This window comes from Bubalus kerabau, chromosome 15, assembly GCF_029407905.1.
Source record: "Bubalus kerabau isolate K-KA32 ecotype Philippines breed swamp buffalo chromosome 15, PCC_UOA_SB_1v2, whole genome shotgun sequence".
NCBI classification, from domain to species: domain Eukaryota; kingdom Metazoa; phylum Chordata; class Mammalia; order Artiodactyla; family Bovidae; genus Bubalus; species Bubalus kerabau.
Window position 1 is genome coordinate 84,818,339 of NC_073638.1, and position 22,397 is coordinate 84,840,735.

The 22,397-nt window shown below is 39.9% G+C and overlaps 1 protein-coding gene and 1 long non-coding RNA gene across 3 annotated transcripts in view; one reads left to right on the forward strand and one right to left on the reverse strand.

Moving 5' to 3' along the window:
* LOC129627736 (uncharacterized) overlaps nucleotides 1–1,108 on the reverse strand; it is a 42,514-nt gene extending 41,406 nt beyond the window's left edge. For both annotated transcript variants that reach the window (XR_008702673.1, XR_008702674.1), the window contains exon 1: nucleotides 790–1,108. This is a non-coding gene — a long non-coding RNA (uncharacterized LOC129627736). The remainder of the gene's footprint in view (nucleotides 1–789) is intronic.
* Nucleotides 1,109–1,200: 92 nt separating this feature from the next.
* Nucleotides 1,201–22,397, forward strand: part of MS4A13 (membrane spanning 4-domains A13) — a 29,735-nt gene continuing 8,538 nt past the window's right edge. The window contains exons 1-5 of the mRNA XM_055548104.1: nucleotides 1,201–1,366; nucleotides 4,785–4,906; nucleotides 6,056–6,196; nucleotides 9,513–9,569; nucleotides 10,530–10,649. Coding sequence (XP_055404079.1) covers nucleotides 4,850–4,906; nucleotides 6,056–6,196; nucleotides 9,513–9,569; nucleotides 10,530–10,649 — 375 coding nt within the window. The 5' untranslated portion in view covers nucleotides 1,201–1,366; nucleotides 4,785–4,849. The remainder of the gene's footprint in view (nucleotides 1,367–4,784; nucleotides 4,907–6,055; nucleotides 6,197–9,512; nucleotides 9,570–10,529; nucleotides 10,650–22,397) is intronic.

The window sequence follows — 22,397 nt, forward strand, 5'->3', positions numbered from 1 at the left end:
TGGGGCTAAAGGCAAAGTTATTGAGTTTATAATCCATTTTCAGGCTTTACAATAATCATAAAAGATCATAGCACCTTTAAGACATACTTTTTGAGGTTTGGCAAAGAGTACTAGTGGCACTTGGGCAATTTCTGTGTAAAAGAAAAGTCAGTTTCTCTTTCTGAATGTTTTGCTCACTGGCTGTATCTTTCACTAAATATTTATACCCCAAACCTGAATTTTAACTTCCAAAATGCCAAGATAAACTTTCCTGGATTATATCACAGTCATAACATTCAGGAGTTGCAGGCCATCTGCTCTCCACGTATTTTAATGCCTCTGTAAGTCCTAATGGTTGCTTAACAAGGTTATTTGTACCTGTCCGTTAATTCAAGATGACTGCTCTTTTTCTTTCCACTTCCTCATCCACCTTTCCAGAACTTCTATATTTTCGAGCTGGTACCCCCTACTTCTTTACGTGGTGGTGGTTAGTCCCTCAGTCATGTCCAACTCTTGCGACCCCATGGACTGTAGTCTGCCAGGCTCCTCTGTCCATGGGATTCCCCAGACAAAAATACTGGAGTGGGTCGCCATTTCCTTCTCCAACTTCTTTATGTGTCTGTTCATAAACACTGTTTTAACTACTGCCCACACGTAATAGAGAGCTGATGCCAGGAATAACCTGAAAGCTAAACTCACCTCAGCCGGTCAATCCAAAAGTCATTCCAGTGTCTCGCTAAATATTCTCTCAATTTAATTTCCTTCTTTAGCTACTTACATTTCTCATGAGTCAAGGACTCAGCTACTCACCTTTTTCAATATGTTTGCGGCCAAAATTATTCTTTGAGAAGAGAGCAGGTGAAAGACGGGCTTTTCCTCAGAGATTCTAGCTGCTTTGCAGCGGATGTCCATATGAAAAACACCCCAGGAGGGAGAAGATAACAAACGGAGGTGTGGAGCAGCCCTCACCGGAGGAGCAGCCCTCACCGGAGGAGCAGCCCTCACCGGAGGAGCAGCCCTCACCGGAGGAGCAGCCCTCACCGGAGGAGCAGCCCTCGCTAGAGATGCCGAGAAGCCGTTCCCAGGACGCACATGGCCGGCCGGGCGCGGAGTCTGGGCATGCGCCGTCCCTCTCTCCCGCGCGCCGCTGTCGCGCAGGCGCAGGAGGGCCCAGGAGCGCGTGATCAACCAGGCTGCCGTTGGAGCCCTGCGCTGCCTGAGGAGCCTGAGGGCCGGCTGGATCCCGGGCCCCTTGATCTTTCCAGGATGCCGGCTTGGCGGGGTCTGGGGACCTGGCCCTGAGGGCGTAGCTAGCAGAGACCCGCCCCCGGAGCCGGGCCAGGGCCCTGGCGGGAGGACCCAGTCTGGACAACCGCTCCGGAGCAGGGTGACCTGCCGGCGCCGAGACCCCCGCCTTAGCCAGGGCCAGGGCCAGGGAGGGCGAAAGGACCGTGAGCAAGTAAAATGAGGGGTCATGATGTCGCTTTGCCTTTGAGCTTTGTTAAGTGTTAAAAGCCCCAAGGAAGGACGGAGACAGAATTCAGTGCCTCGCCATGCCCACCCCCTGTTCTTGTCTCCTTCCTGCTGTCTGCAGAGGCTGGGACTCACCCCCCCGCTCCGCCACCCGCAGAACCAGCCTCTTTTTTTTCCTTTTAACTGTAGTTGGTTTATAATATTGTGTTGAGTTTCACGTGAACAAGATACTGCACTTCATCCCTTTGCTGAAAAGTGAATCTTTATCTGTTTCGGGTATAGTGTCATCTGTCTGTAATCCTGCACTCCTCACTTAACCTTCTTGCTCCTTTCCCCCTTTGGTAACCATGAGTTTCCCCCTTCCCCCATGTCTGTGAGCTTGTTTTGTAAATAAGTTGATTTGTACTATTTTTTTAAGATTCCCCTGAGAAGTGATATATATGTCTTTCAATATCTGAGTTGCTTAACTTAGACCGATCTTAGATCTCTAGGGCTTCCATGTTGCTGAAGATGGGTTTTATTATTATTTTTTATGGCTGAGTCCTGGCGTGCTGCAATTCATGGCGTCGCAAAGAGTCGGACACGACTGAGCGACTGAACTGAACTGAATATTCCCTTGCATATATATATATACATATGTATGTATATATACGTGTGTATAACTTCTTTATCCATTTCTTTGTTGATGAACACTTAGATTGCTTCCATGTCTTGGCTACTGTATATAGTGCTGCTATGAACATCCTTATGAATCAGTTTTTTCTCCAGATAGATGCCAAGGAATGGGATTGCTGGATCATATGATATCTTGTTCTTAGTTTTTTAAGGGAAGTTCAGACTGTTCTCCATAGTGGCTGTACCAGTTTACATTCCCACCAACAGTGTAACAGGGCTCCCTCTGGAACTGGGTTTCTCCACACCCTCTCCAACATTTGTTATTTGTAGATTTTTTGCTGATGGTCATTCTGACTGGAAGGAGGTGTTTAATATCTCATTGTAGCTTATTTAATAAAGTCTGAGTCTCTTGATCACAGTGCAGGACTGGCCCTGGACAGATAGAAATTAATTCCTGGACTTCTGGGAGCTCACACTGACCTTGGGAACCAGTCCTGAAAATCAGAAGTTGAGACTCCATGGTGATAGGAAGTATGCCCAGAATGTTAGGGAATCAAGGAGAGGGATATCTTAACAGACTCCTGAAGCAGAGGCTTCCCAGAGAATATTGCGCCAGCACTGTTAGGGCTCAAACTTAGGGAGTGGCCACGATGAGGCTGAGAAGCTGAGCAGAGAGCAATTCATGAAGGCCTTTATGAGCCCTGCCAAAGAATTTGAACTTTATTCTGAAGACCTTTAGGAGTTGCAGCCCTGTTGAGGCACTGAAGATGGAGAAATGGTTTCTCCACATGAGCTCTCTGTAATTGTTCCAGAATTTCTGTGTGGCACTAATTTAAGGGGTGAGGATGGGGTTGAGAATAATGGCTAGGGGCTTTCCTGTAGCTGCTTTTTGGCTTAGTGATGGATCACCAGAAGATAAAAATAAATAAATCATTAATTTTCTTTTTATATTCTACTTTTAGTTTTTAACCACATGTAGAATTTTTTCTTTAATTTCTAACCATCATGTATTACAGGAGTACACTGCAGCATTTCTTACTCTCTTCCTTCAGTCAGTTAAGCTGAGGATTTTTAACACACATAATTTTTTTCTTGGTATTTTAGTGAATACTTCATTTGGAGTGGTTTTGGTAGGGGCCCGATGGCAGTTATAATGATGCTAAATGTTCTACTTCCCAAGTAGAAGCACTTCATGGTGCTTCCACTATAAACTGTGAAAAGACTTTTTTCTATACATACAAAAAGGCTTACTATTTTTATTATCTTTCTTTTATCTAAAATGTGGCAAATAATAGCAGTCTAGATATGACTTTTCTTCATTACTCTATATATGAATTCTATAGTTCTTTGTCTTTAATTTAAGCATGATAGAGTGATTGATCTTCATTGCCTATAGGCTTTTACTCTTTAACATTTCTCAAAAGTGACATTTTAATATATAAAGCTTAGTAGCTATAATTCAGCTATTAAAATACTATTTTCTCTATTTGCTCTCACAGTTCTTGTATTCTTACCTGGCTTTTTCTGTTTCTGTACTTTATAGAATTAAGAGACATTCAGGAAATCAAATTTAGAAACCAGGGTTTCATTAAAATAATCAATTCATGAGATTTTAAGGGTGCAGGGAATGACAGATCATTTAGTCAAACTCTTCTCTCATTTCTGGAAGGTCCAAGGAAAGTTTTGAGATCATCTGTTAGGTGATCACCTGAGTGGCTAAGTGACATAACTCATGTTTTTTGACCTAAGTATGCCATGTTAGAAGATATTAAGCAGTGTTATTCCAGATCCTCAAGTGGGTGAAATCTCAGAAGGAGATGCATTTAGCCAGGTTTTTAATGTTCATATAAGTAAGAAAGTGATTTAAGCACAAGGGGAAGCTGCAGGAATAACAGTAAGAGCGTTTAGGATTGTGGAAACAACTTTAATAAGTTGTCTGATGGAAGAAAAATCCATCTTATAGAAATAAGAACTAGGTAGCAAATATATGTCAAGGAAAAAAAAGTCACAAGCCCATGATGAATTAAGTCCAAGAATTTGGTTTTAAAAATGCAAACATGGCATTATGAGTTACATTGAATTGATTATGAATTGCAAATGAGCTATTAAAAGCTTTACTAAGATCCTCTAGTACTAGTCCTATTTCCTGCTGCTGCTGCTGCTAAGTTGCTTCAGTCGTGTCCGACTCTGTGTGACCCCATAGACCGCAGCCCACCAGGCTCCCCCGTCCCTGGGATTCTCCAGGCAAGAACACTGGAATGGGGTGCCATTTCCTTCTCCAGTGCATGAAAGTAATAAGTGAAAGTGAAGTCGCTCAGTCATGTCAGACACTCAGCGACCCCATGGACTGCAGCCTACCAGGCTCCTCCGTCCATGGGTTTGTCCAGGCAAGAGTACTGGAGTGGGCGGCCATTGCGTTCTCCAGTCCTATTCCCTAGGTTTTCTTTATACTTCATAATCCAGAGAAGCTGTTCACTACTCAGAGAAAATATGTGTAATATTGTATATATCAACATTTTTTAGTCAAAGGGAAGCTTTTCAGTTCTGGAGACCTAACTCAAAACAGGTGAATGCAAATTCCTTCTAAAAAAGCAAGGAGAGACGAAAGTGATTGCTTCAGAGTGTGGGAAAGTAATTGCAAAACAGTAAGAAAAGAAGTGACCTTAAGTGTTTTCTTTTGAGCAGAGCTTGTATTTGTGTTTTGTACTGTTTTGTAGAAGTTTGCTAATAGAGAAATCACCAGAGATTAGAGACATCATCACCTAGAGGAGATGCTGGTAGTATGGCTGTATGTACGTGTTGTTCAAAAGTCTCTGAAGCAGATTCTCTTGTTATAGCGGTAAGTAAGACTTACTTTAACTAAATTCAAGATCATGCACTATTTCTATTTAGTAATGGTAAAGAATCTGCCTGTAATGCAGAAGACCAAAATCTCAAGGATTTTGAGATCTAGCAGAGGATTTTCTCCCAGTCAAATCCAAAGAATCTTTGAAAATGATGTTGTTCTTCCAAATCTGATGCAGAGGAAACCTTGAAGTCTGAATCTAAATGCATAAGATTGTTATCCCCCAAAAGTGGGTTTTCTATGCAAAAATTTTTCTCTAAAACACAGCTTTAATATTAATCAGTTGCATTTAAGTACTTCATAGATCACTTGCTTTACAAAGAAACAAAAGAGCTGAAACTACTCAACTTAAAACATTAAATAGCTTCCTATTAATATTAGGAATATTAGCTTTCTTTAATATTAATCAGTTGCATATGTGTTTCATAGATCACGTGCTTTGCAAAGAACTGAAACTACCAAACTTAAAACATTAAATAGCTTCCTATTAAAGTTTATATGAAAATGAAAGTGAAAATAATGTATCCTCTGACATTTTTAAAGAGTGATTAAAAATGTGACTTAGTATTTGAAATATTAAGTTTACATATAAATTCAGAAATTTACTGGTACATATTTCCTGGGATTATAATTGCCTTTTTACAAACTGAAGTTGAGTAATAATTCTCCCCGACCCTAACCTGTCCCCTATCCAACAGAAAGACCTCGGGCAAGTTAGTCTACTTTGGGTATCTTTGTATGTCTGTACTGACTACCTCATCTCAGCATCTTGTGAAAAAGGTCCATATCAAGTGTGCCTTGAATGAAAAGAAGTCCCCTCAGTATTCTCCTGACACGTCATTACTTGATAGAGAGGATAGCGAGCAGTAGAGTCAGACTGCCAACTTTCTTATGGGAGAATTCACCAGAATGCCTACTGAACAGTCTGATGCTCCAAGTATGGCTCATTCCTCTTGGGTAAACCTCAGCACTTTCTGGTTAGGGCCCTCTTTTTAGACTAACCAATCCAGGAATTTCATGGTTATGTGCATTTCTATTTTACTACCATCTTTTGTAAAAACTTTGAATTTTTTTATAGTTAACACTTATTGGAATTGTTATAAATTACATGGTTTCAGTACTAATAGCCTTCTCTTCCCGTAGGCTGTCCAGATTATGACTGGCATCTTTTGTATTTTCATGTGGTATCTCCTATTGATTTTGTATATGGGACAAATTAAAGGAGTCTTTGGGACATATGAACCGATAACTTACAAAACAGGATGTTCTTTATGGGGAATTTTTGTGAGTAGAATACATTTTTTTATTTAATCGTTCAGTAAATAATGTTCATGCCACTAGTAGAACGTAGGAAGAGTTTCTGAAGTTTTCAGGAGAGTTAAGTAACTAAATCCCATATTGATAATTCAAAGTCAGATCCCTTTTTTTAAACAAATATTTATGGAGCACCTTTAACTTAGCAGTGCTGTTATAAGAGACATTGATATAGGACTGAATACACAATGACGACCATAGGCTGCATTGTCCTTGGATATGTTCACATATCCATACAATTACAGAATTGTAAGCATAGTCTCCATTTCTGGTTACTTTCCATCTTGGGTCCTTGCCTTAGGGTCCTCACGCAATGAGTCTGTATTCACACATTTTTAAAATCTGTCATCACCTGCACTCTTCTGTGGTTTCCTATAGCCACAAAGTAAGAGGAAAGTCTGGAGAGTGTGACATCCTGGAAGTCAAGTAAACAAAGAATAGCGAAAGACCAAATGTATTAACTCTGTTATGTTGTCAAATCAGAGAAGGGCTGAGAACTGACCATTGGATTTAGCGATACGAAGGCCAATGGTAAGCTTGCCAAATAGTTTCAGTGGAAGGTGGGGCAAAAGCCTAACTGGAACTGGTGTAAAGAATAATGAAAGGAGAGGAATTAGAGACAGTAAATACAGACAGTGTATCTAAGGGTTTTGGTGCATGTGGTGTAGAGTGATTATGTGGTGTAGAGTGATGCGGCTGTTGAGGGAACCTTGAGTCAGGAGAGGGTGAGCTTATTTGTTTCAGTACGTTGTTCCACGTCTTTTGTTGAAGGCACTGAACCAGAAGAAAGTTGAGGATACATGAGATAAGTGATGGGGGAGATTTTTAGAATCATGGACTTAGACACAAGAAATGAATGCCTTTTAATACACAAATAGGAGCATGGATACTTCTCCTCTAGTAGTGGTTCTCAGCTAGAGGTGATATTTCCCCTCAGAGGACATTTTGTGGTAACATTTTTAGTTTTCATAGCTAAGGGGTATACATCCAGTGGGCAAATCAAGGATGCTGCTGAACATCCTATAGTGCAAAGGACAGCCCCCAACAAAGGATTATCCACCTTTAATGCAAATAGTTTCAATGCAGGCAACAGGAAGGAAGGTAGAGGAACAGAGAAAATGGACAACTTTCAGGCCATTGGGTATTGGGAGCTTGTAGAACTTTCCTTCTGATGGCCTCAACTGTTTCAGTGAGTTAGAAAGTAGGATCATGCTCTGAGAGTGTGAATGGAGAATGGGTTGGTTGCTTGATGTGAGAGAAAAGATGAAGAAATGGTCACCTAGGAAAAATGAGAGTGTGCATGGATTGTGGAAAAGTAGTGTGACTTTGATGAAGCATTAAAGACTTTTGGAACATGATTACATAGTGAGATGCATCAAGATAGTTATGCACATCTGTCTCAGGTCATGTTCAGCGCATGGGTGCAGGCATGTAATAAGAAGGAGAACTGTGTTTAATCAAGATTTTGGCCTATCCATACAACTGTGATCAAGACAGGTGCAGAGGAGTTGAGAATGTAAAAAAGTGAGCGTTTTTAATAGCTGGTCATAGAATTTAAACTGGTAAAGGAGAGAATATAACAAAGAAGTAAGGGGCTCAGATTATAGATCCACATGGGGTCAGTGGATTATTAGAACTGTAAAACTGCAGGTCATGAGTTGGTGGACAAAGTGGGATAATTAACATGGAGATTTGAAAGGTGTTACTATTCCCAGGTGGCGCTAGTGGTAAAGAATCCACCTGCCAATGTAAGAGATGTGGGTTGGATCACTGGGTTGGGAAGATCCCCTGGAGGAGGGCATGGCAACTCACTCCAGTATTCTTGGATTCTCCTGGAGAATCCCTATGGACAAAGGAGCCTAGTGGACTGCAGTCCATGGGGTCGCAAAGAGCTGGACACGACTGAGTGACTAAGCACGCCCAAAGAGTGACCAAGGTAGGGGATCAGTAGATGACTTCAACCAGAAGGGACAGTGGGTGATAGCATCTGATGACATCTGATTCAAAGCTGGAGGAGAGAGCATGGTTGGAAGGAACAAGGAACAAGGGAACCACTTAGCGTGCTTAGAACCAGTGGTAGCGGGCAGTAGATCAGACGCCACCATTTGCTAGGGCTGTAAAGGAGCAAGACGCCTTTAGGAGCCTCTGCTCTTGTATGTCGGCTTACAGATGTCCAAGCATTGCCTTGGAAAACAATAGGAGAAAAACAGTGCATTTGCGGGTAAAATCCAGATAAATGATTGCTGTCCTTCAGTGTTTCTAATCATATTATAAAAATATCATAGTTATCCCTTACATTAAGTTATCTAAAATTTCAATTAGGTATAGTTTAATTCTAAATTTCTCATTTAGGTCATAAACTTTGAAAGGCCTTTTGTAAAGCACATAGTTTGGTAATCCAGTTAGCACTAGTTTAAAATTCTCAAGGTGCTTTCACTTTGTATTCTGAACTAGTTGTTACCTGCACTTTGTCTTCTTGGAAATCTCACTTTTGCTACAGAATGAAGTGCTGAGTATGTGCACTTAAGAGATCCTCCAGTAGTTAGTTAACCTCAAGCGTGGCCTTCCTGTATATGGGGTGTAGTATGAATACTTTTTTCCTACAAATTAGTCTTTAACTTAGATCTTTGTCAAAGCCATTAAAACAGATAAGACAAAAGGAATATTTCAAAGGGATTGTGTAGCCCACTTTCAAACAATATGGCATAGCTTTACACTTCTGGGAAATAGACAAAGTAGCCTGGTATGAAATAATGGAACTTCTTTTTATAAAAGAAAGGCAAAAATAGGAATAACATCTGTTACCTTAAAAATGGCTACAGTCTCGGTTAAGAGATATATTTTGTACGAATACTAGTTGGAATATAGATTCACGGACTACTTTTTCACATCTGGATATATACACAGTAATCATAATCAGTAATAGCATTTCAGTCAGAAGTATAGCATTAGAAGTAAGAATTGAATGAGTTTAGAAAGCATGTGCAGATACAAGCAAATTTGGTCCCTGATTCAGGACTGCATAAGTCATCTTTGGCATATTCTACATCCACTGTCTGAATTATGCACACTGTCCCCTATATGTTTCTATTGTTAGTGATCCTACTGTTATCTTCATTACTATAGATGTAAACTTGTCCTAACCCCTTCTACTGAAACTTCTTTATATTATTCTACTCTGACTAGTCTAAAAATAATTGACTTAGAAGAGGGAATTGTTTAAAATATATTTTAAGTTGATGAGCATTATCAATGAGTATTTATAAATATATGTTTTTATATTCAGTTTATCATTTCAGGAATCTCCATAATAAGAGCAACGTGGTATCCGTCTCAACGCCAGGTAAGTTAAAATGTTTAGTGTACCCTAGAAATCAAAGCTAGGTAGGTTTTAATGAAAACATAGTGGCATCTAAACAATAAAGGAATCTACCCTATCTGTAAAATAAATGAAGGAGTTAAATGAAAATCTAGGAGCAGATAATTTAATGTAGACAGATATGCTATATTAGAGTCATATTATGTAAAGGTTTCTAAGTTTAAGTATAGAGGTCTTTTGTTTTTTTGGTTTGGTGTTATACCTTTTTTTAACCTTATATGAATTTTACTGTTAGCAAAAAATTTAATAGAACTCAATGAGTTTATAAATAGACATAATTCTGTTGTAAAACTTCATTTTCCTAACTCTAATTTGGAAACACAACTGTACCTTGTAACAAAATAGAAAATCTGTTCAAAATAAAGATCCATCTATATTATAGGTAGAAAGATATTGGGAAGGAAAATAATCTTAGAATCTCAGAGCTAAAAGATACCTTAGAGATGAATTAGTCTACTCTTGTGATTGTAGAGATAAAAAACTAATATCCAAAGATGTTGATGGATTTCCCTAAAGAATTAAAACCCTGGATTAAAATTAATTGAATCCTATTCGGCCTGTTTCTACAAGCAGTCATTTTCCATCTTTTTTCTCTTTTTGATGTGGAACTCCTTTTGTTCAAATAATATATTATAAGGCTTTCTTCCAAATGACTCAGAAGATTGTAAAATATAATATTTTTGAGCCCAAATGGAAGATTTATGCTTATTGGTATGAAGATGTTTTGATATTTACTCCAAATTAATCAGGTTTCATATAAACCAGAGAAGGGTTTCACGCTAATGGCAAGCGTACCAACACAGATTCTAAAGATTTAGAAGCTAGATTAAAGTTTTAACTAGATTGCTTTTTTCAGTAATACAAACTATTTAACAATATCATTTATTCTGAGTATAATAAATTTACTCTGTGTCTTCTTTTTAGCTTACCTGTGCTATGCTTGTGAACATCTTATGCATAATTCTCGCAATTATTTCAATGATTCTAACAATAGTTGAGTTGTCTACTTTTAAGTCTGTGTCATACAGGAATTATGGACAAGCGGTAAGTGACCAATTCTGTGGGAACATCTTAATTTCAAAATTATTCTTTTCAGAGGTTTTAAAACCTTAGGAGGTAAAATAAAGCTTTAATTCATATCCATGAAATTCTTTGATTTAGTAGTAAGCTCTCGACTGAAAGTTTTAATTAAAAAGTTACTCTTAACATAATTTTTTGTAAATACTAATAGGATGTTTGAATTCCTGACATACCCAATGAAAATTCAGTAAAAATTGTAAGACTTAAGTGATACACACACACACACGTTACGATGATTCTCTTAAAAGAAAAGTATAATCCAAGACTTAAAACCTTTCCCAAAATCAGCAAAAGAATTCTGCTATTGATGCATATGGTTGGAATTGTATAAAGCTACTCATTTCTAGTTTAATGTAGATATTTTAATTTATAGCCTGTTTGTTTTTTTTTTAATGAAGCAAGTAAAGTGTTTATTTATTAGGAGGAAAAAAGGGTACAGTATGTGTGGATAGATACACGGATGGACTCAGAGACAGAGTTGTTGCATCACACCCCCCGTGTGAATAACTTTTATGAAGCATTCTTCAGGGAATGAATCTCCAATCACTTTACATTGGGGAAGCCCATTTACCTCCTGGCTCATTTTGTTACTGAAGCTTTGTAGCATAGTCTGAAGTCTGTGAGCCTGATAACTGCAGCTTTGTTCTTTTCTCCCAAGATTGCTTTGGCAATTCAAGGTCAGTTGTGCTTCCATGTGAATTTTAGGATTATTTGTGAAAAATATGTATCTCACATGAATTTTACTTTAGGCCCTCAACTGCCAAATGTGCATGAATCTGCATTGCTTCCATTTAATTAACTGTCTAATCACATACTTTGTAGTGGAGAAATAACCATATTTCTAAGATAGTAACATTCTCCAATAAATGTGAATATCTTTACTGATACTATAATAGATTTATTTCAGTTGTGTTGACTTTAGATTCAGAAGCACACAGTATTAGTGCTGCAAAAGACTTTAGTAATAATTATAGCAATATTCCATTTAAAATGAGAACAGATTGGAGTGGAGCTCCTCTTTGTTACTTAACAACGGAACAAAACAAATAACAATTTGGAAATTTTAATTTAAGATAATCTGAGTAGAAGGGTCATTACGGATAAGGGATAAACTTCCTCCTCCCCTATATACCTTCTCTCCATACCTGTAGTATATCATAAAGTAAGAATGGAGGAATCAGGTGAAAGAATCCAAACATGGAATACAAAAGTCTAGAAGACAATAAGATAGTGAGAGGAGACACAGTAATACCTCCAAATAGATTGTCAGTCATGAATGATGTATTGATTTAAATAAGCATGCATTAGATTTCCCCTGTAAACTATAAGAAAATTTCCATTGGCCCTGGAAATCCAAATCTATAAATCTTCCATTCTAACTTCAGGGGCAGAGATGGGGGAGGAATAGAATTAGTAAGTATGGAATTGTTTCAGGTTATTTCAACTTACCCCTCTTACTCATAAGCTTATAATCTTAGTTTAAGATACGGCATAATTGCCAAGACTTAGAGAATCCACCTTCGATACTGGAGACCTGGGTTCGATCCCTGGGTTGGGAAGATTCCCTAGAGAAGGAAACGGCTACCCACTCCAGTATTCTGGCCTGGAGAATTCCATGGACTGTACAGTCCATTGGGTTGAAAAGAGTCGGACACGACTAAGCAACTTTCACTCACTAACTCACTCACTACCTTTTGCAAACAGTATTACAAACCGTTGTATATTGAATTTATCTGACATGAACTCAATACTAATGATCAGTTTCACAATCTCCCAAACATAAAAATTTCAATTTTATTTGCTGTAATTACACAAAATGAACTTATACACAGTATCTTTTCCTAGAGGCATTATAGAATTATATACCTACATTTTCTATCTTTTTTTGCCTTTTCATACTGTTCATGGGGTTCTCAAGGCAAGCATACTGAAGTGGTTTGCCAGTCCCTTCTCCAGTGGACCACATTCTGTCAGAACTCTCCTCCATGACCCGCCCGTCCTGGGTGGCCCCACAAGGCATGGCTTAGTTACATTGAGTTAGACAGGGCTGTGGTCTGTGTGATCAGATTGGCTAGTTGTCTGTGATTGTGGTTTCAGTCTGTCTGCCCTCTGATTCCTCTCTCAGCGCCTGCCGTCTTACTTGGGTTTCTCTTACCTTGGATGTGGGGTATCTCTTCACGGCTGCTCCAGCAAAGCCCAGCCACTGCTCCTTACCTTGGGGTGGGGTAACTCCTCTCAGCTGCCACCCCGACCTTGGACGTGAAGTAGCTTCTGTCAGCCGCTCCTGCACCGTCACAGCCGCCGATCCACAACACCCAGTTGTGGATGGGACTGGTGATAGAAGCAAGTTCTGATGCTATAAAGAGCATAGGAACCTGGAATGTTAGGTCCACAAATCAAGGCAAATTGAAAGTGGTCAAACAGGAGATGGCAAGAGTGAACATCGACATTCTAGGAATCGGCAAACTAAGATGGACTGGAATGGGTGAACTTAACTCCAATGACCATTATATCTACTACTGCCGGCAGGAATCCCTTAGAAGAAATGGAGTAGCCATCACAGTCAATGAAAGAGTCCGAAATGCAGTACTTGGATGCAATCTCAAAAACAACAGAATGATCTCTGTTCGTTTCCAAGGAAAACCATTCAGTATCACGGTAATCCAAGTCTATGCCCCAACCAGTAACTCTGAAGAAGCAGAGTTGAACGGTTTTCTGAAGACCTACAAGACCTTTTAGAACTAAGACCCAAAAAAGATGTCCTTTTCATTATAGGGGACTGGAATGCAAAAGTAGGAAGTCAAGAAACACCTGGAGTAATAGGCAAATTCGGCCTTGGAGTACAGAGTGAAGCAGGGCAAAGGCTAATAGAGTTTTGCCAAGAGAACGCACTGATCATAGCAAACACCCTCTTCCAACAACACAAGAGAAGACTCTACACATGGACATCACCAGATGGTCAACACCGAAATCAGATTGATTATATTCTTTGCAGCCAAATTCTTTGCAGCCAAAGATGGAGAAGCTCTGTACAGTCAGCAAAAACAAGACTGGGAGTGGACTATGGCTCAGATCATGAACTCCTTATTGCCAAATTCAGACTGAAATTGAGGAAAGTGGAGAAAACCACTAGACCATTCAGGTATGACCTAAATCAAATCCCTTATGACTATGCAGTGGAAGTGAGAAATAGATTTAAGGGACTAGATCTGATAGACAGAGTACCTGTTGAACTATGGACATTGTACAGGAGACAGGGATCAAGACCATCCCCCAGAAAAAGCAATGTGAAAAAGCAAAATGGCTGTCTGAGGAGGCCTTACAAATAGCTGTGAAAAGAAGGAAAGCGAAAAGCAAAGGAGAAAAGGAAAGATACAAACATCTGAATGCAGACTTCCAAAGAATAGCAAGAAGAGATAAGAAAGCCTTCCTCAGCGATCAATGCAAAGAAATAGAGGAAAACAATACAATGGGAAAGATTAGAGATCGCTTCAAGAAAATTAGAGATACCAAGGGAACATTTCATGCAAAGATGGTCTCAATAAAGGACAGAAATGGTATGGACCTAACAGAAGCAGAAGAGATTAAGAAGAGGTGGCAAGAATACACAGAACTATACAAAAAAGATCTTCACAACCCAGATAATCACGATGGTGTGATCACTCACACTCACCTAGAGCCAGACATCCTGGACTGTGAAGTCAAGTGGGCCTTAGGAAGCATCACTACGAACAAAGCTAGTGGAGGTGATGGAATTCCAGTTGAGCTATTTCAAATCCTAAAAGATGATGCCCTGAATGTGCTGCACTCAATATGCCAGCAAATTTGGAAAACTCAGCAGTGGCCACAGGACTGGAAAAGGTCAGTTTTCATTCCAATCCCAAAGAAAGGCAATGCCAAAGAATGCTCAAACTACTGCACAATTGCACTCATTTCACATGCTAGTAAAGTGATGCTTAAAATTCTCCAAGCCAGGCCTCAGCAATATGTGAACCGTGAACTTCCATATGTTCAAGCTGGTTTAGAAAAGGCAGAGGAACCAGAGATCAAATTGCCAACATCCACTGGATCATTGAAAAAGCAAGCGAGTTCCAGAAAAAAACATCTATTTCTGCTTTATTGACTATGCCAAAGCCTTTGACTGTGTGGATCACAATAAACTGTGGAAGATTCTGAAAGAAATGGGAATGCCAGACCACCTGACCTGTCTCTTGAAAAATCTGTATGCAGGTCAGGAAGCAACAGTTAGAACTGGACATGGGACAACAGACTGTTTTCAAATAGGAAAAAGAGTACGTCAAGGCTGTACGCTGTCACCCTGCTTATATAACTTATATGCAGAGTACATCATGGGAAATGCTGGGCTGGAGGAAGCACAAGCTGGAATCAAGATTGCGGGGAGAAATATCAGTAACCTCAGATATGCAGATGACACCACCCTTATGCAGAAAGTGAAGAAGAACTAAAGAGCCTCTTGATAAAAGTGAAAGAGGAGAGTGAAAAAGTTGGCTTAAAGCTCAACATTCAGAAAACGAAGATCATGGCATCCAGTCCCATCACTTCATGGCAAATAGATGGGGAAACAGTGGCTGACTTTATTTCTAGGGGCTCCAAAATCACTGCAGATGGTGACTGCAACCATAAAATTAGAAGACGCTTACTCCTTGGAAGGAAAGTTATGACCAACCTAGACAGCATATTAAAAAGCAGAGACATTACTTTGCCAACAAAGGTCCATCTAGTCAAGGCTATGGTTTTTCCAGTGGTCATAAATGGATGTGAGAGTTGGACTGTGAAGAAAGCTGAGTGCCGAAGCATTGATGCTTTTGAACTGTGGTATTGGAGAAGACTCTTGAGAGTCCCTTGGACTGCAAGGAGACCCAACCAGTCCATCCTAAAGGAAATCAGTCCTGGGTGTTCATTGGAAAAACTGATGCTGAAGCCGAAACTCCAATACTTTGGCCACCTGATGCAAAGAGCTGACTCATTTGAAAAGACCCTGATGCTGGGAAAGATTGAGGGCCAGAGGAGAAGGGGACGACAGAGCATGAGATGGTTGGATGGCGTCACCGACTCAATGGACATGGGTTTGGGTAGACTCCGGAAGTCAGTGAGGGACAGGGAGGCCTGGCGTGCTGCGGTTCATGGAGTTTCAATGAGTCGGACACGACTGAGTGACTGAACTGAACAGTTTCTAAGGCAGCCAATATTTCACAAGATTTTCTAAATGCCAGCTTTTCTAACATAAATCAGTGGCTTGACTAAATTCACAAACTCAACAAGTCATCAGTGTTCTCATGTAGGTTCAGTTGTCCCCAAAAGTTCATGTCTCTGAAAAATACTTCTCATACAATAAATCCAAAACCAATAAACTGCCTTTATTTGGACACTACCTTTCATACTTACTGTATGTAACCCCTTGAACAAGTTTAACTTCCCTGTTCCTAGATGTATAAGTGGAGAAAATGCTATCACATATCTGTTAAGTGCTCTGTCTCCCCCAGACACCACGCCTGTTGTTCTAACATTCTAATGACTCTTCTACTTGAATTTGTTTCTGTTGCCATCATCTCAAACTCTGCATACATAAAATAGAAAATATTTGCCACTGAAAAAATACTGTATTGCAAGACTCCCTTATTTCGATATCCTAGTCTCAAAACCTTGAACTAAACCTCACCCTTAGCTTTACACTGTCTTCCCAGTTACCAACTACTGTGTATCACTTAGTTAAATTTTTACTAATTAAGGATCACTTGGTTGAGACAAGAAATACAATCCAAAGTGACTTCCAGAAAAGGGGCACTTACTGACTTAAGCTGAATTTAGAGGCTTAAATCATATGCTGAGAACTCAAGTCATGCTTCCAGTTGTTTTTCTCAGATACACAACTTTCCACTTTTAGCAGAAGACTTTGTCTGAAATTAAGGAGTGAGGGCAAAATTACTTTCTACAGTCTTGCCAGCTAAAAGGTCACAAGTACTTTCCAGCTAAAATGCTATGACTATGTTTCTGTCAATAAAATTAATGAGAATTCTTTACTTTGCTATTTCAAACCCACTACAGCCTTTTCTTTATTTTCCTGTTAATATCATCTTGAATGAACACTTTACTTCTGTTAAACTTTTTATAATTTTCTCAAAAAATGTTATGTTCATTCTTGCATTCCGTTTTTTGCTCACATTAGCAAACTGTAGGTCATATGATATATAGTTTGGGTTTATTTTTTAATGTCTCAATTTCTTAATTATTTTTGTCCCAATTTGTGTTAAACAAAATAGGTTACAGAGAAACAAGTAAAGCTGCCTGGACTATTGCTTTCCTCCTTCAGTTTTCTTAGTCCTTATTTCAAATGTCCTACCTCTTTATGAAGCCTTCCTAGATGTGAATGACTTTAAGATGAGTCTCCTATCCCCTGTAATTACTGATCAAATTTTTAATCCATTTTGACATCTTTAACCTTATCATATATAACCTTATATTATTCTTCTGTATTTTCTACTGGAATATAAGCTGAGAAATCAGGAACTTTGTCATTTCATTCTTACCATCTAATGGCTACCAACCAATAACTTCTTGCATATAAAAGGTATTAAATAAATCCAGAAAAAGAGAAGGGGAAAGGTGAAGGAATTGAAGGAGAGAGAATTGTGATGTTGTTTTATCTAGATCAGTATTTCATTCTTATCTTCTCACAGCCAGCACAAGCACTACGTTTGTTTTCAGACTTAGTACGAAATCATTCATCCTCATATGTATCTTTGAAAGTTGAAAGTATCTTTCCAGTAGCAACAAGAGGGATCTGCTGTATTTATCTCAGAAATCACAATCACCTTATACTTCTAAGTGAAATGTTCTCTTTTTGAATTTACTCATTCTTCTATCTATGGGAAAGACTGAAGGCAGGAGGAGAAGGGGATGACAGAGGATGAGATGGTTGGATGGCATCACTGACTCGATGGACATGAGTTTGAGCAAGGTCTGGAAATTGTTGATGGACAGGGAGGCCTGGCATGCTGCAGTCCATGGGGTCGCAGAGTCAGACACGACTGAATAGCTGAACTGAACTGAACTGATTCTTCTGTTGGATACTCTAGCAATTTCTATGTGATATTTTTATACATGTAAATTTAAGTGTTTGTAATAATAGCTGTTTTAATGATGAGAATTGCTTGATGTTCAATAAAATCTCTTGGTAGTCTTTTTATCATTGGAGACATGAGCCAAATCTTGTTGACTGATGAGTTTGGATAGTGAGCTATACCAGAGACTGTAGTGAACAGAAGGAGAATGAAGAGTTGCAAGAATTGAGACAAGACTGCTGAAAGACGAAGATCAAGACTTAAAGCTGTAGATAACTAACTGGGGGGATGAAAGCTAGGAAAGTGAAGTGGAGGCTACAGGAGTAGGAATGCCTGGGGAGTCAAATAGTGAAAGAAGCTTATTTATTCTTCTGTTTCCCTCCTTTTCCTTGACTGTCATATTAGGAGCTCCTTCTAAGAACATCTCTGCACTTACTAAAGATAATAATACTAGTAAAGGCACTGCATCCACTAGGCTTTTCTGTGACTTGAGCAAAGCACCAATCTTCTTGTGCTTCCTGTCTGCTTCTTCAGGTTTGCCCAGATTCTTAGCTAAGAGAACTATATAAGGACTGAGCACTTTTCTGGTGGTGTGATCTGGCTCAAGACTGGATCTCACTGCAGATCTCTGCCATCCCTACACATTTAAACATAGTTTTCAAGATCTTTTAGGTATCTTAAAACTTTAAACTTGAAGGAGACAAGATGGCAGAGGAGAAGGAACTTGAGCTTACCTCCTCTCAAAAGCACACCAAAATCACAAAATCACAGCTGAACAACTATGGGTAAAAAACAGACTGCTGCTGCTGCTAAGTCACTTCAGTCGTGTCCGACTCCATGCATCCCCATAGATGGAAGCCCACCAGGCTCTCCCGTCCCTGGGATTCTCCAGGCAAGAACACTGGAGTGGGTTGCCATTTCCTTCTCCAATGCATGAAAGGGAAAAGTGAAAGTGAAGTTGCTCAGTATACTCTGCATCCAAAGACATACAGAAAAAACCTCAACTAGACAGTAGGAGGGGCATACTCATGATGTGATCAGATCTCATACCTCCAAGGTGAGCAGCCCACAGACTGGAGAATATATCACAAGTTCTCCACAGGAGTCAGAGCTCTAAGCCTCACATCAGGCTAACCAGCCTCGGGGTTGCATCAGGAGGAGGAGCCCTCAGAGTATTTGGCTTTCAAGCCCAGCAGGAGTGCTTTCAGGAGCTTCACAGGACTGGGGAAAACATATTCCACCCTTGGGGGGAACATGCAAGGGCTTGCAAGCACCAGGACCCGGAAGAAAAGCAATGACTTCATAGAAACCTGGGTCAGACCTACCTGCTGGTCTTAGAAGGTCTCCTAGGGAAGCAAGGAGTAGCTGTTCCCTCTGAGGTCATAAGAGTGGGTGGCAGACATCTCGGAGTATTCATCTGTATGAACTCTCCTTGAGGCAGACATCTTGCTTGGGTCTTTAGCACCAAGACCTGGCCCTACTGAACAGCCTGTAGGCTCCAGTGTTGGCACATCTCCAGCCAAACAGCTAAGTAGGCTGACACACAACCCCAGGCTTCCTAAAGACATTTGGAGCCCATAGCCCTTTGAGACAGTCCTACACAGAGAGCCAAAGCTTAGCTCCACCAACCAGTGGGTAGATACCAACGCATCCTGCCAGGAAGGCTGCATGAGCCTGTAAACCAGCTTAACCCACCAAAGGGCAGACACCAGAAGCAAGGAAACTGATTCCACAGCCTGCAGAAATGAGTCCACAAACAGATCAGAAACTATCTGGGGACCAGCTGGTCCCTTGCCCTTGGATGATGAGAGAGGGATGTACTTCTGGGATACATAAACTATCCCCTACAGAGGATCTCCAGGATTGAGGGATGTAACCTACCACATTCATAAAAATGAAGCTTAAACAAAATGAGACAGCAAAGGAACATGTTCCAGATGAAAAACAAAACCTCAGAAGAACAAGTAAGTGAAGTGGAGATGGGCAGTCTACCCAAGACAGAATTCAAAATAATGATTGTAAAAATGACCCAAGAACTCAGGAAAAGAAAGGATGCACAGAGGGAAAGGTTTTTAACAAAGAGCTAGAAAATATAAAGTGTTGAAGAATACAATAACTGAAATGAAAAATATATTAGAAGAAATCAAAAGCAAAATAAATGGGGAAAAAGAATGGATCAGTGAGCTGGAAGACAGAGTAGTAGAAATCAGTTCCATAGAAAAGAAGAAAAAAGAATGAAAAAAAATGAGGACATGTTAACATACCTCTGAGACAACATCAAATGCACCAACATTTGCATTATAGGGGTCCGATCAAAGAAAGAAAGGGCCTGAGAAAATACTTCAAGATATAATAGCTGAAAACGTCCCTAAACTGGGAAAGAGAACTGTCACCCAAGACCAGGAAAGGCAGAGTCCCAAGGAGGAACATGCCAAGACACATAGTAATCAAATTGACAAAAAGTAAAGATAAAGAGAAGACATTAAAAGCAACAAATTACACAGAAGGGAATCCCCATAAAGCTATCAACTGAGTAGGACATGATATATTTTAAGTGATGAAAGGGAAAAACCTACAACCAGGAATACTCTACCCAGCAAGCCTCATGTTAAGATTTGAGGATGGAGATATCAAAAACTTTACAGAAAACCAAAAGTAAAAGAATTCAACACCACCAAACCAGTTTTACAACAAATGCTCAAGGAATCGGTCCAGGCAGAAAAGAAAAGGCCACAACTGAAAACAAGAAGATTACAAAATGGGAAAGTTCATGGTAAAGTCAAACATATAGTAAAGGTAGGAAACAATCCACACACAGATATGATATCAAAACCAGTAACTGTAAGAAGAATAAAGTATTAATACAAATGAAGGATATTTAACATGCATTGGGAATAAAGAGATCAGCAACTTCAACCATGTATAATGTAAGCAGATTAAATGATCCAACCAAAAGAAATATACTGGCTGAATGGATAAAAAAACAAGATCCATATATAAGCTGTCTATAAGAGACCCACTGACCTAGAGAGACATGCAGACTGAAAGTGAGAAGATGAAAAAGGGGATTCCATGCAAATGGATATCAAAAGAAAGCTGGAGTAGCCATACTTTTATCAGTCAAAATGGACTTTAAAATAAGACTATTCTAAGAGACAAGGGCACTACATAATGATCAAGGGATCAATTCAAGAAGATGTAATTGTAAATATATATGTACCCAATATAGAGCACCTCAATATATAAGACAAATGTAAACAGACATAAAAGGAGAAATTGACTGTAACACAATAATAATGGGGGACTTAACACCCTGCTTTCATCAGTGGACAGATGCCGGGGTCCAGCCCCAGCTGATCCAGGGTATTCGAAGGAGAGACAGCGTAGGCGAGGGTCAGGAAAGAACTGCTTAATTACACTTTAATTAAGGATACAAAGAGTAATAGAATAAGGATAGCTCAGTGAGGAAATTCAGTGGAGAAAAGCGGCTGAGTAGCTTGGTTTACGCGGGAGACCAATAAAACTTCAAGACAAGAAGTTTGCACCACTTACGTAGGCCGCAGGCGTCCTTCCGTTCTCCTGAAGGAGAGGAGACACTGAGGCCTCCCCGGTCGGATCTTAGAAGCCCAGGCATAATTAGCAAGCATGGCGGGTTCCGCGCTCCAGATGGAGACTAAGCCAGAATTTGAAAGAGAGAGCAACATGGGGAGACCAAGTTTTGGTGAACAAGGCCTGCACTTTATTTTCCAAAGTAGTTTTTATACCTTAAGTTGTGCATAGAGGATAATGGGGGAAGGGGTGGAGTCATGCAAGGACAGCAGTTCCTGGTCCTAATCGAAGCCAGGCTTTCAAACTTATCATATGCAAAAGTTCAGGTGAATTACATCATCTTCTGGCCTGGAGGCCTGTTAACATTTTAAGAAACTTATTTTTCTCTAAAGGTGATTATTCCAAAGTCAGGCACCAGCCTCCAAAAAAGCACTGGACAAAGCTGCATTTTACATTTCTATATACCCATTATATCAATCAATACACTGCCAAGGACACAGTAGGTAAGGAGTATGGAGACTTAGCAGCAAACATTGGCTCAATAAGTGAAAAACCCTTCACCAATACAATTTCTAATAAATCTTTTAACTACTCAAAAGAATCTGTGTTTAGACAGTTTAGAACATCTCCTGCCTCTCACAGTTGAGAGGCTCTGAACAATCACATGTGGCCAGAAAAACCTATTCAGGCAGGCTAGAGGATTTCCAAAGGAGTTTGTAGGTTAAACACTGTCACACCCAGGAATTATTAACTGGAGCTGTAAGCTAACTCTTTTTTCAGAGAGAGGTAGTGGGGGACAGCCCCCTGTAAAGTCAGAGGTGTAGGTGAAAGCACAAAGCAGAAAGTAGGCAGACTCTGGTTTTGGGGGTAGATGCTCGAGAATTTCCAGGGGAACTCCTGAGGCTCGATCCCGCCTTTGCATATGCCGAGCCTCCTTCCTCATGACCTTTGTCATGGGCGGAGTTCCTCACGCTGGCTCCCGGCAGTGATAGAATTCCTGTTGAGCTATTCCAGATCCTGAAAGATGATGCTGTGGAAAGTGCTGCACTCAATATGCAATATGCCGGCTCCCGGCAGACAG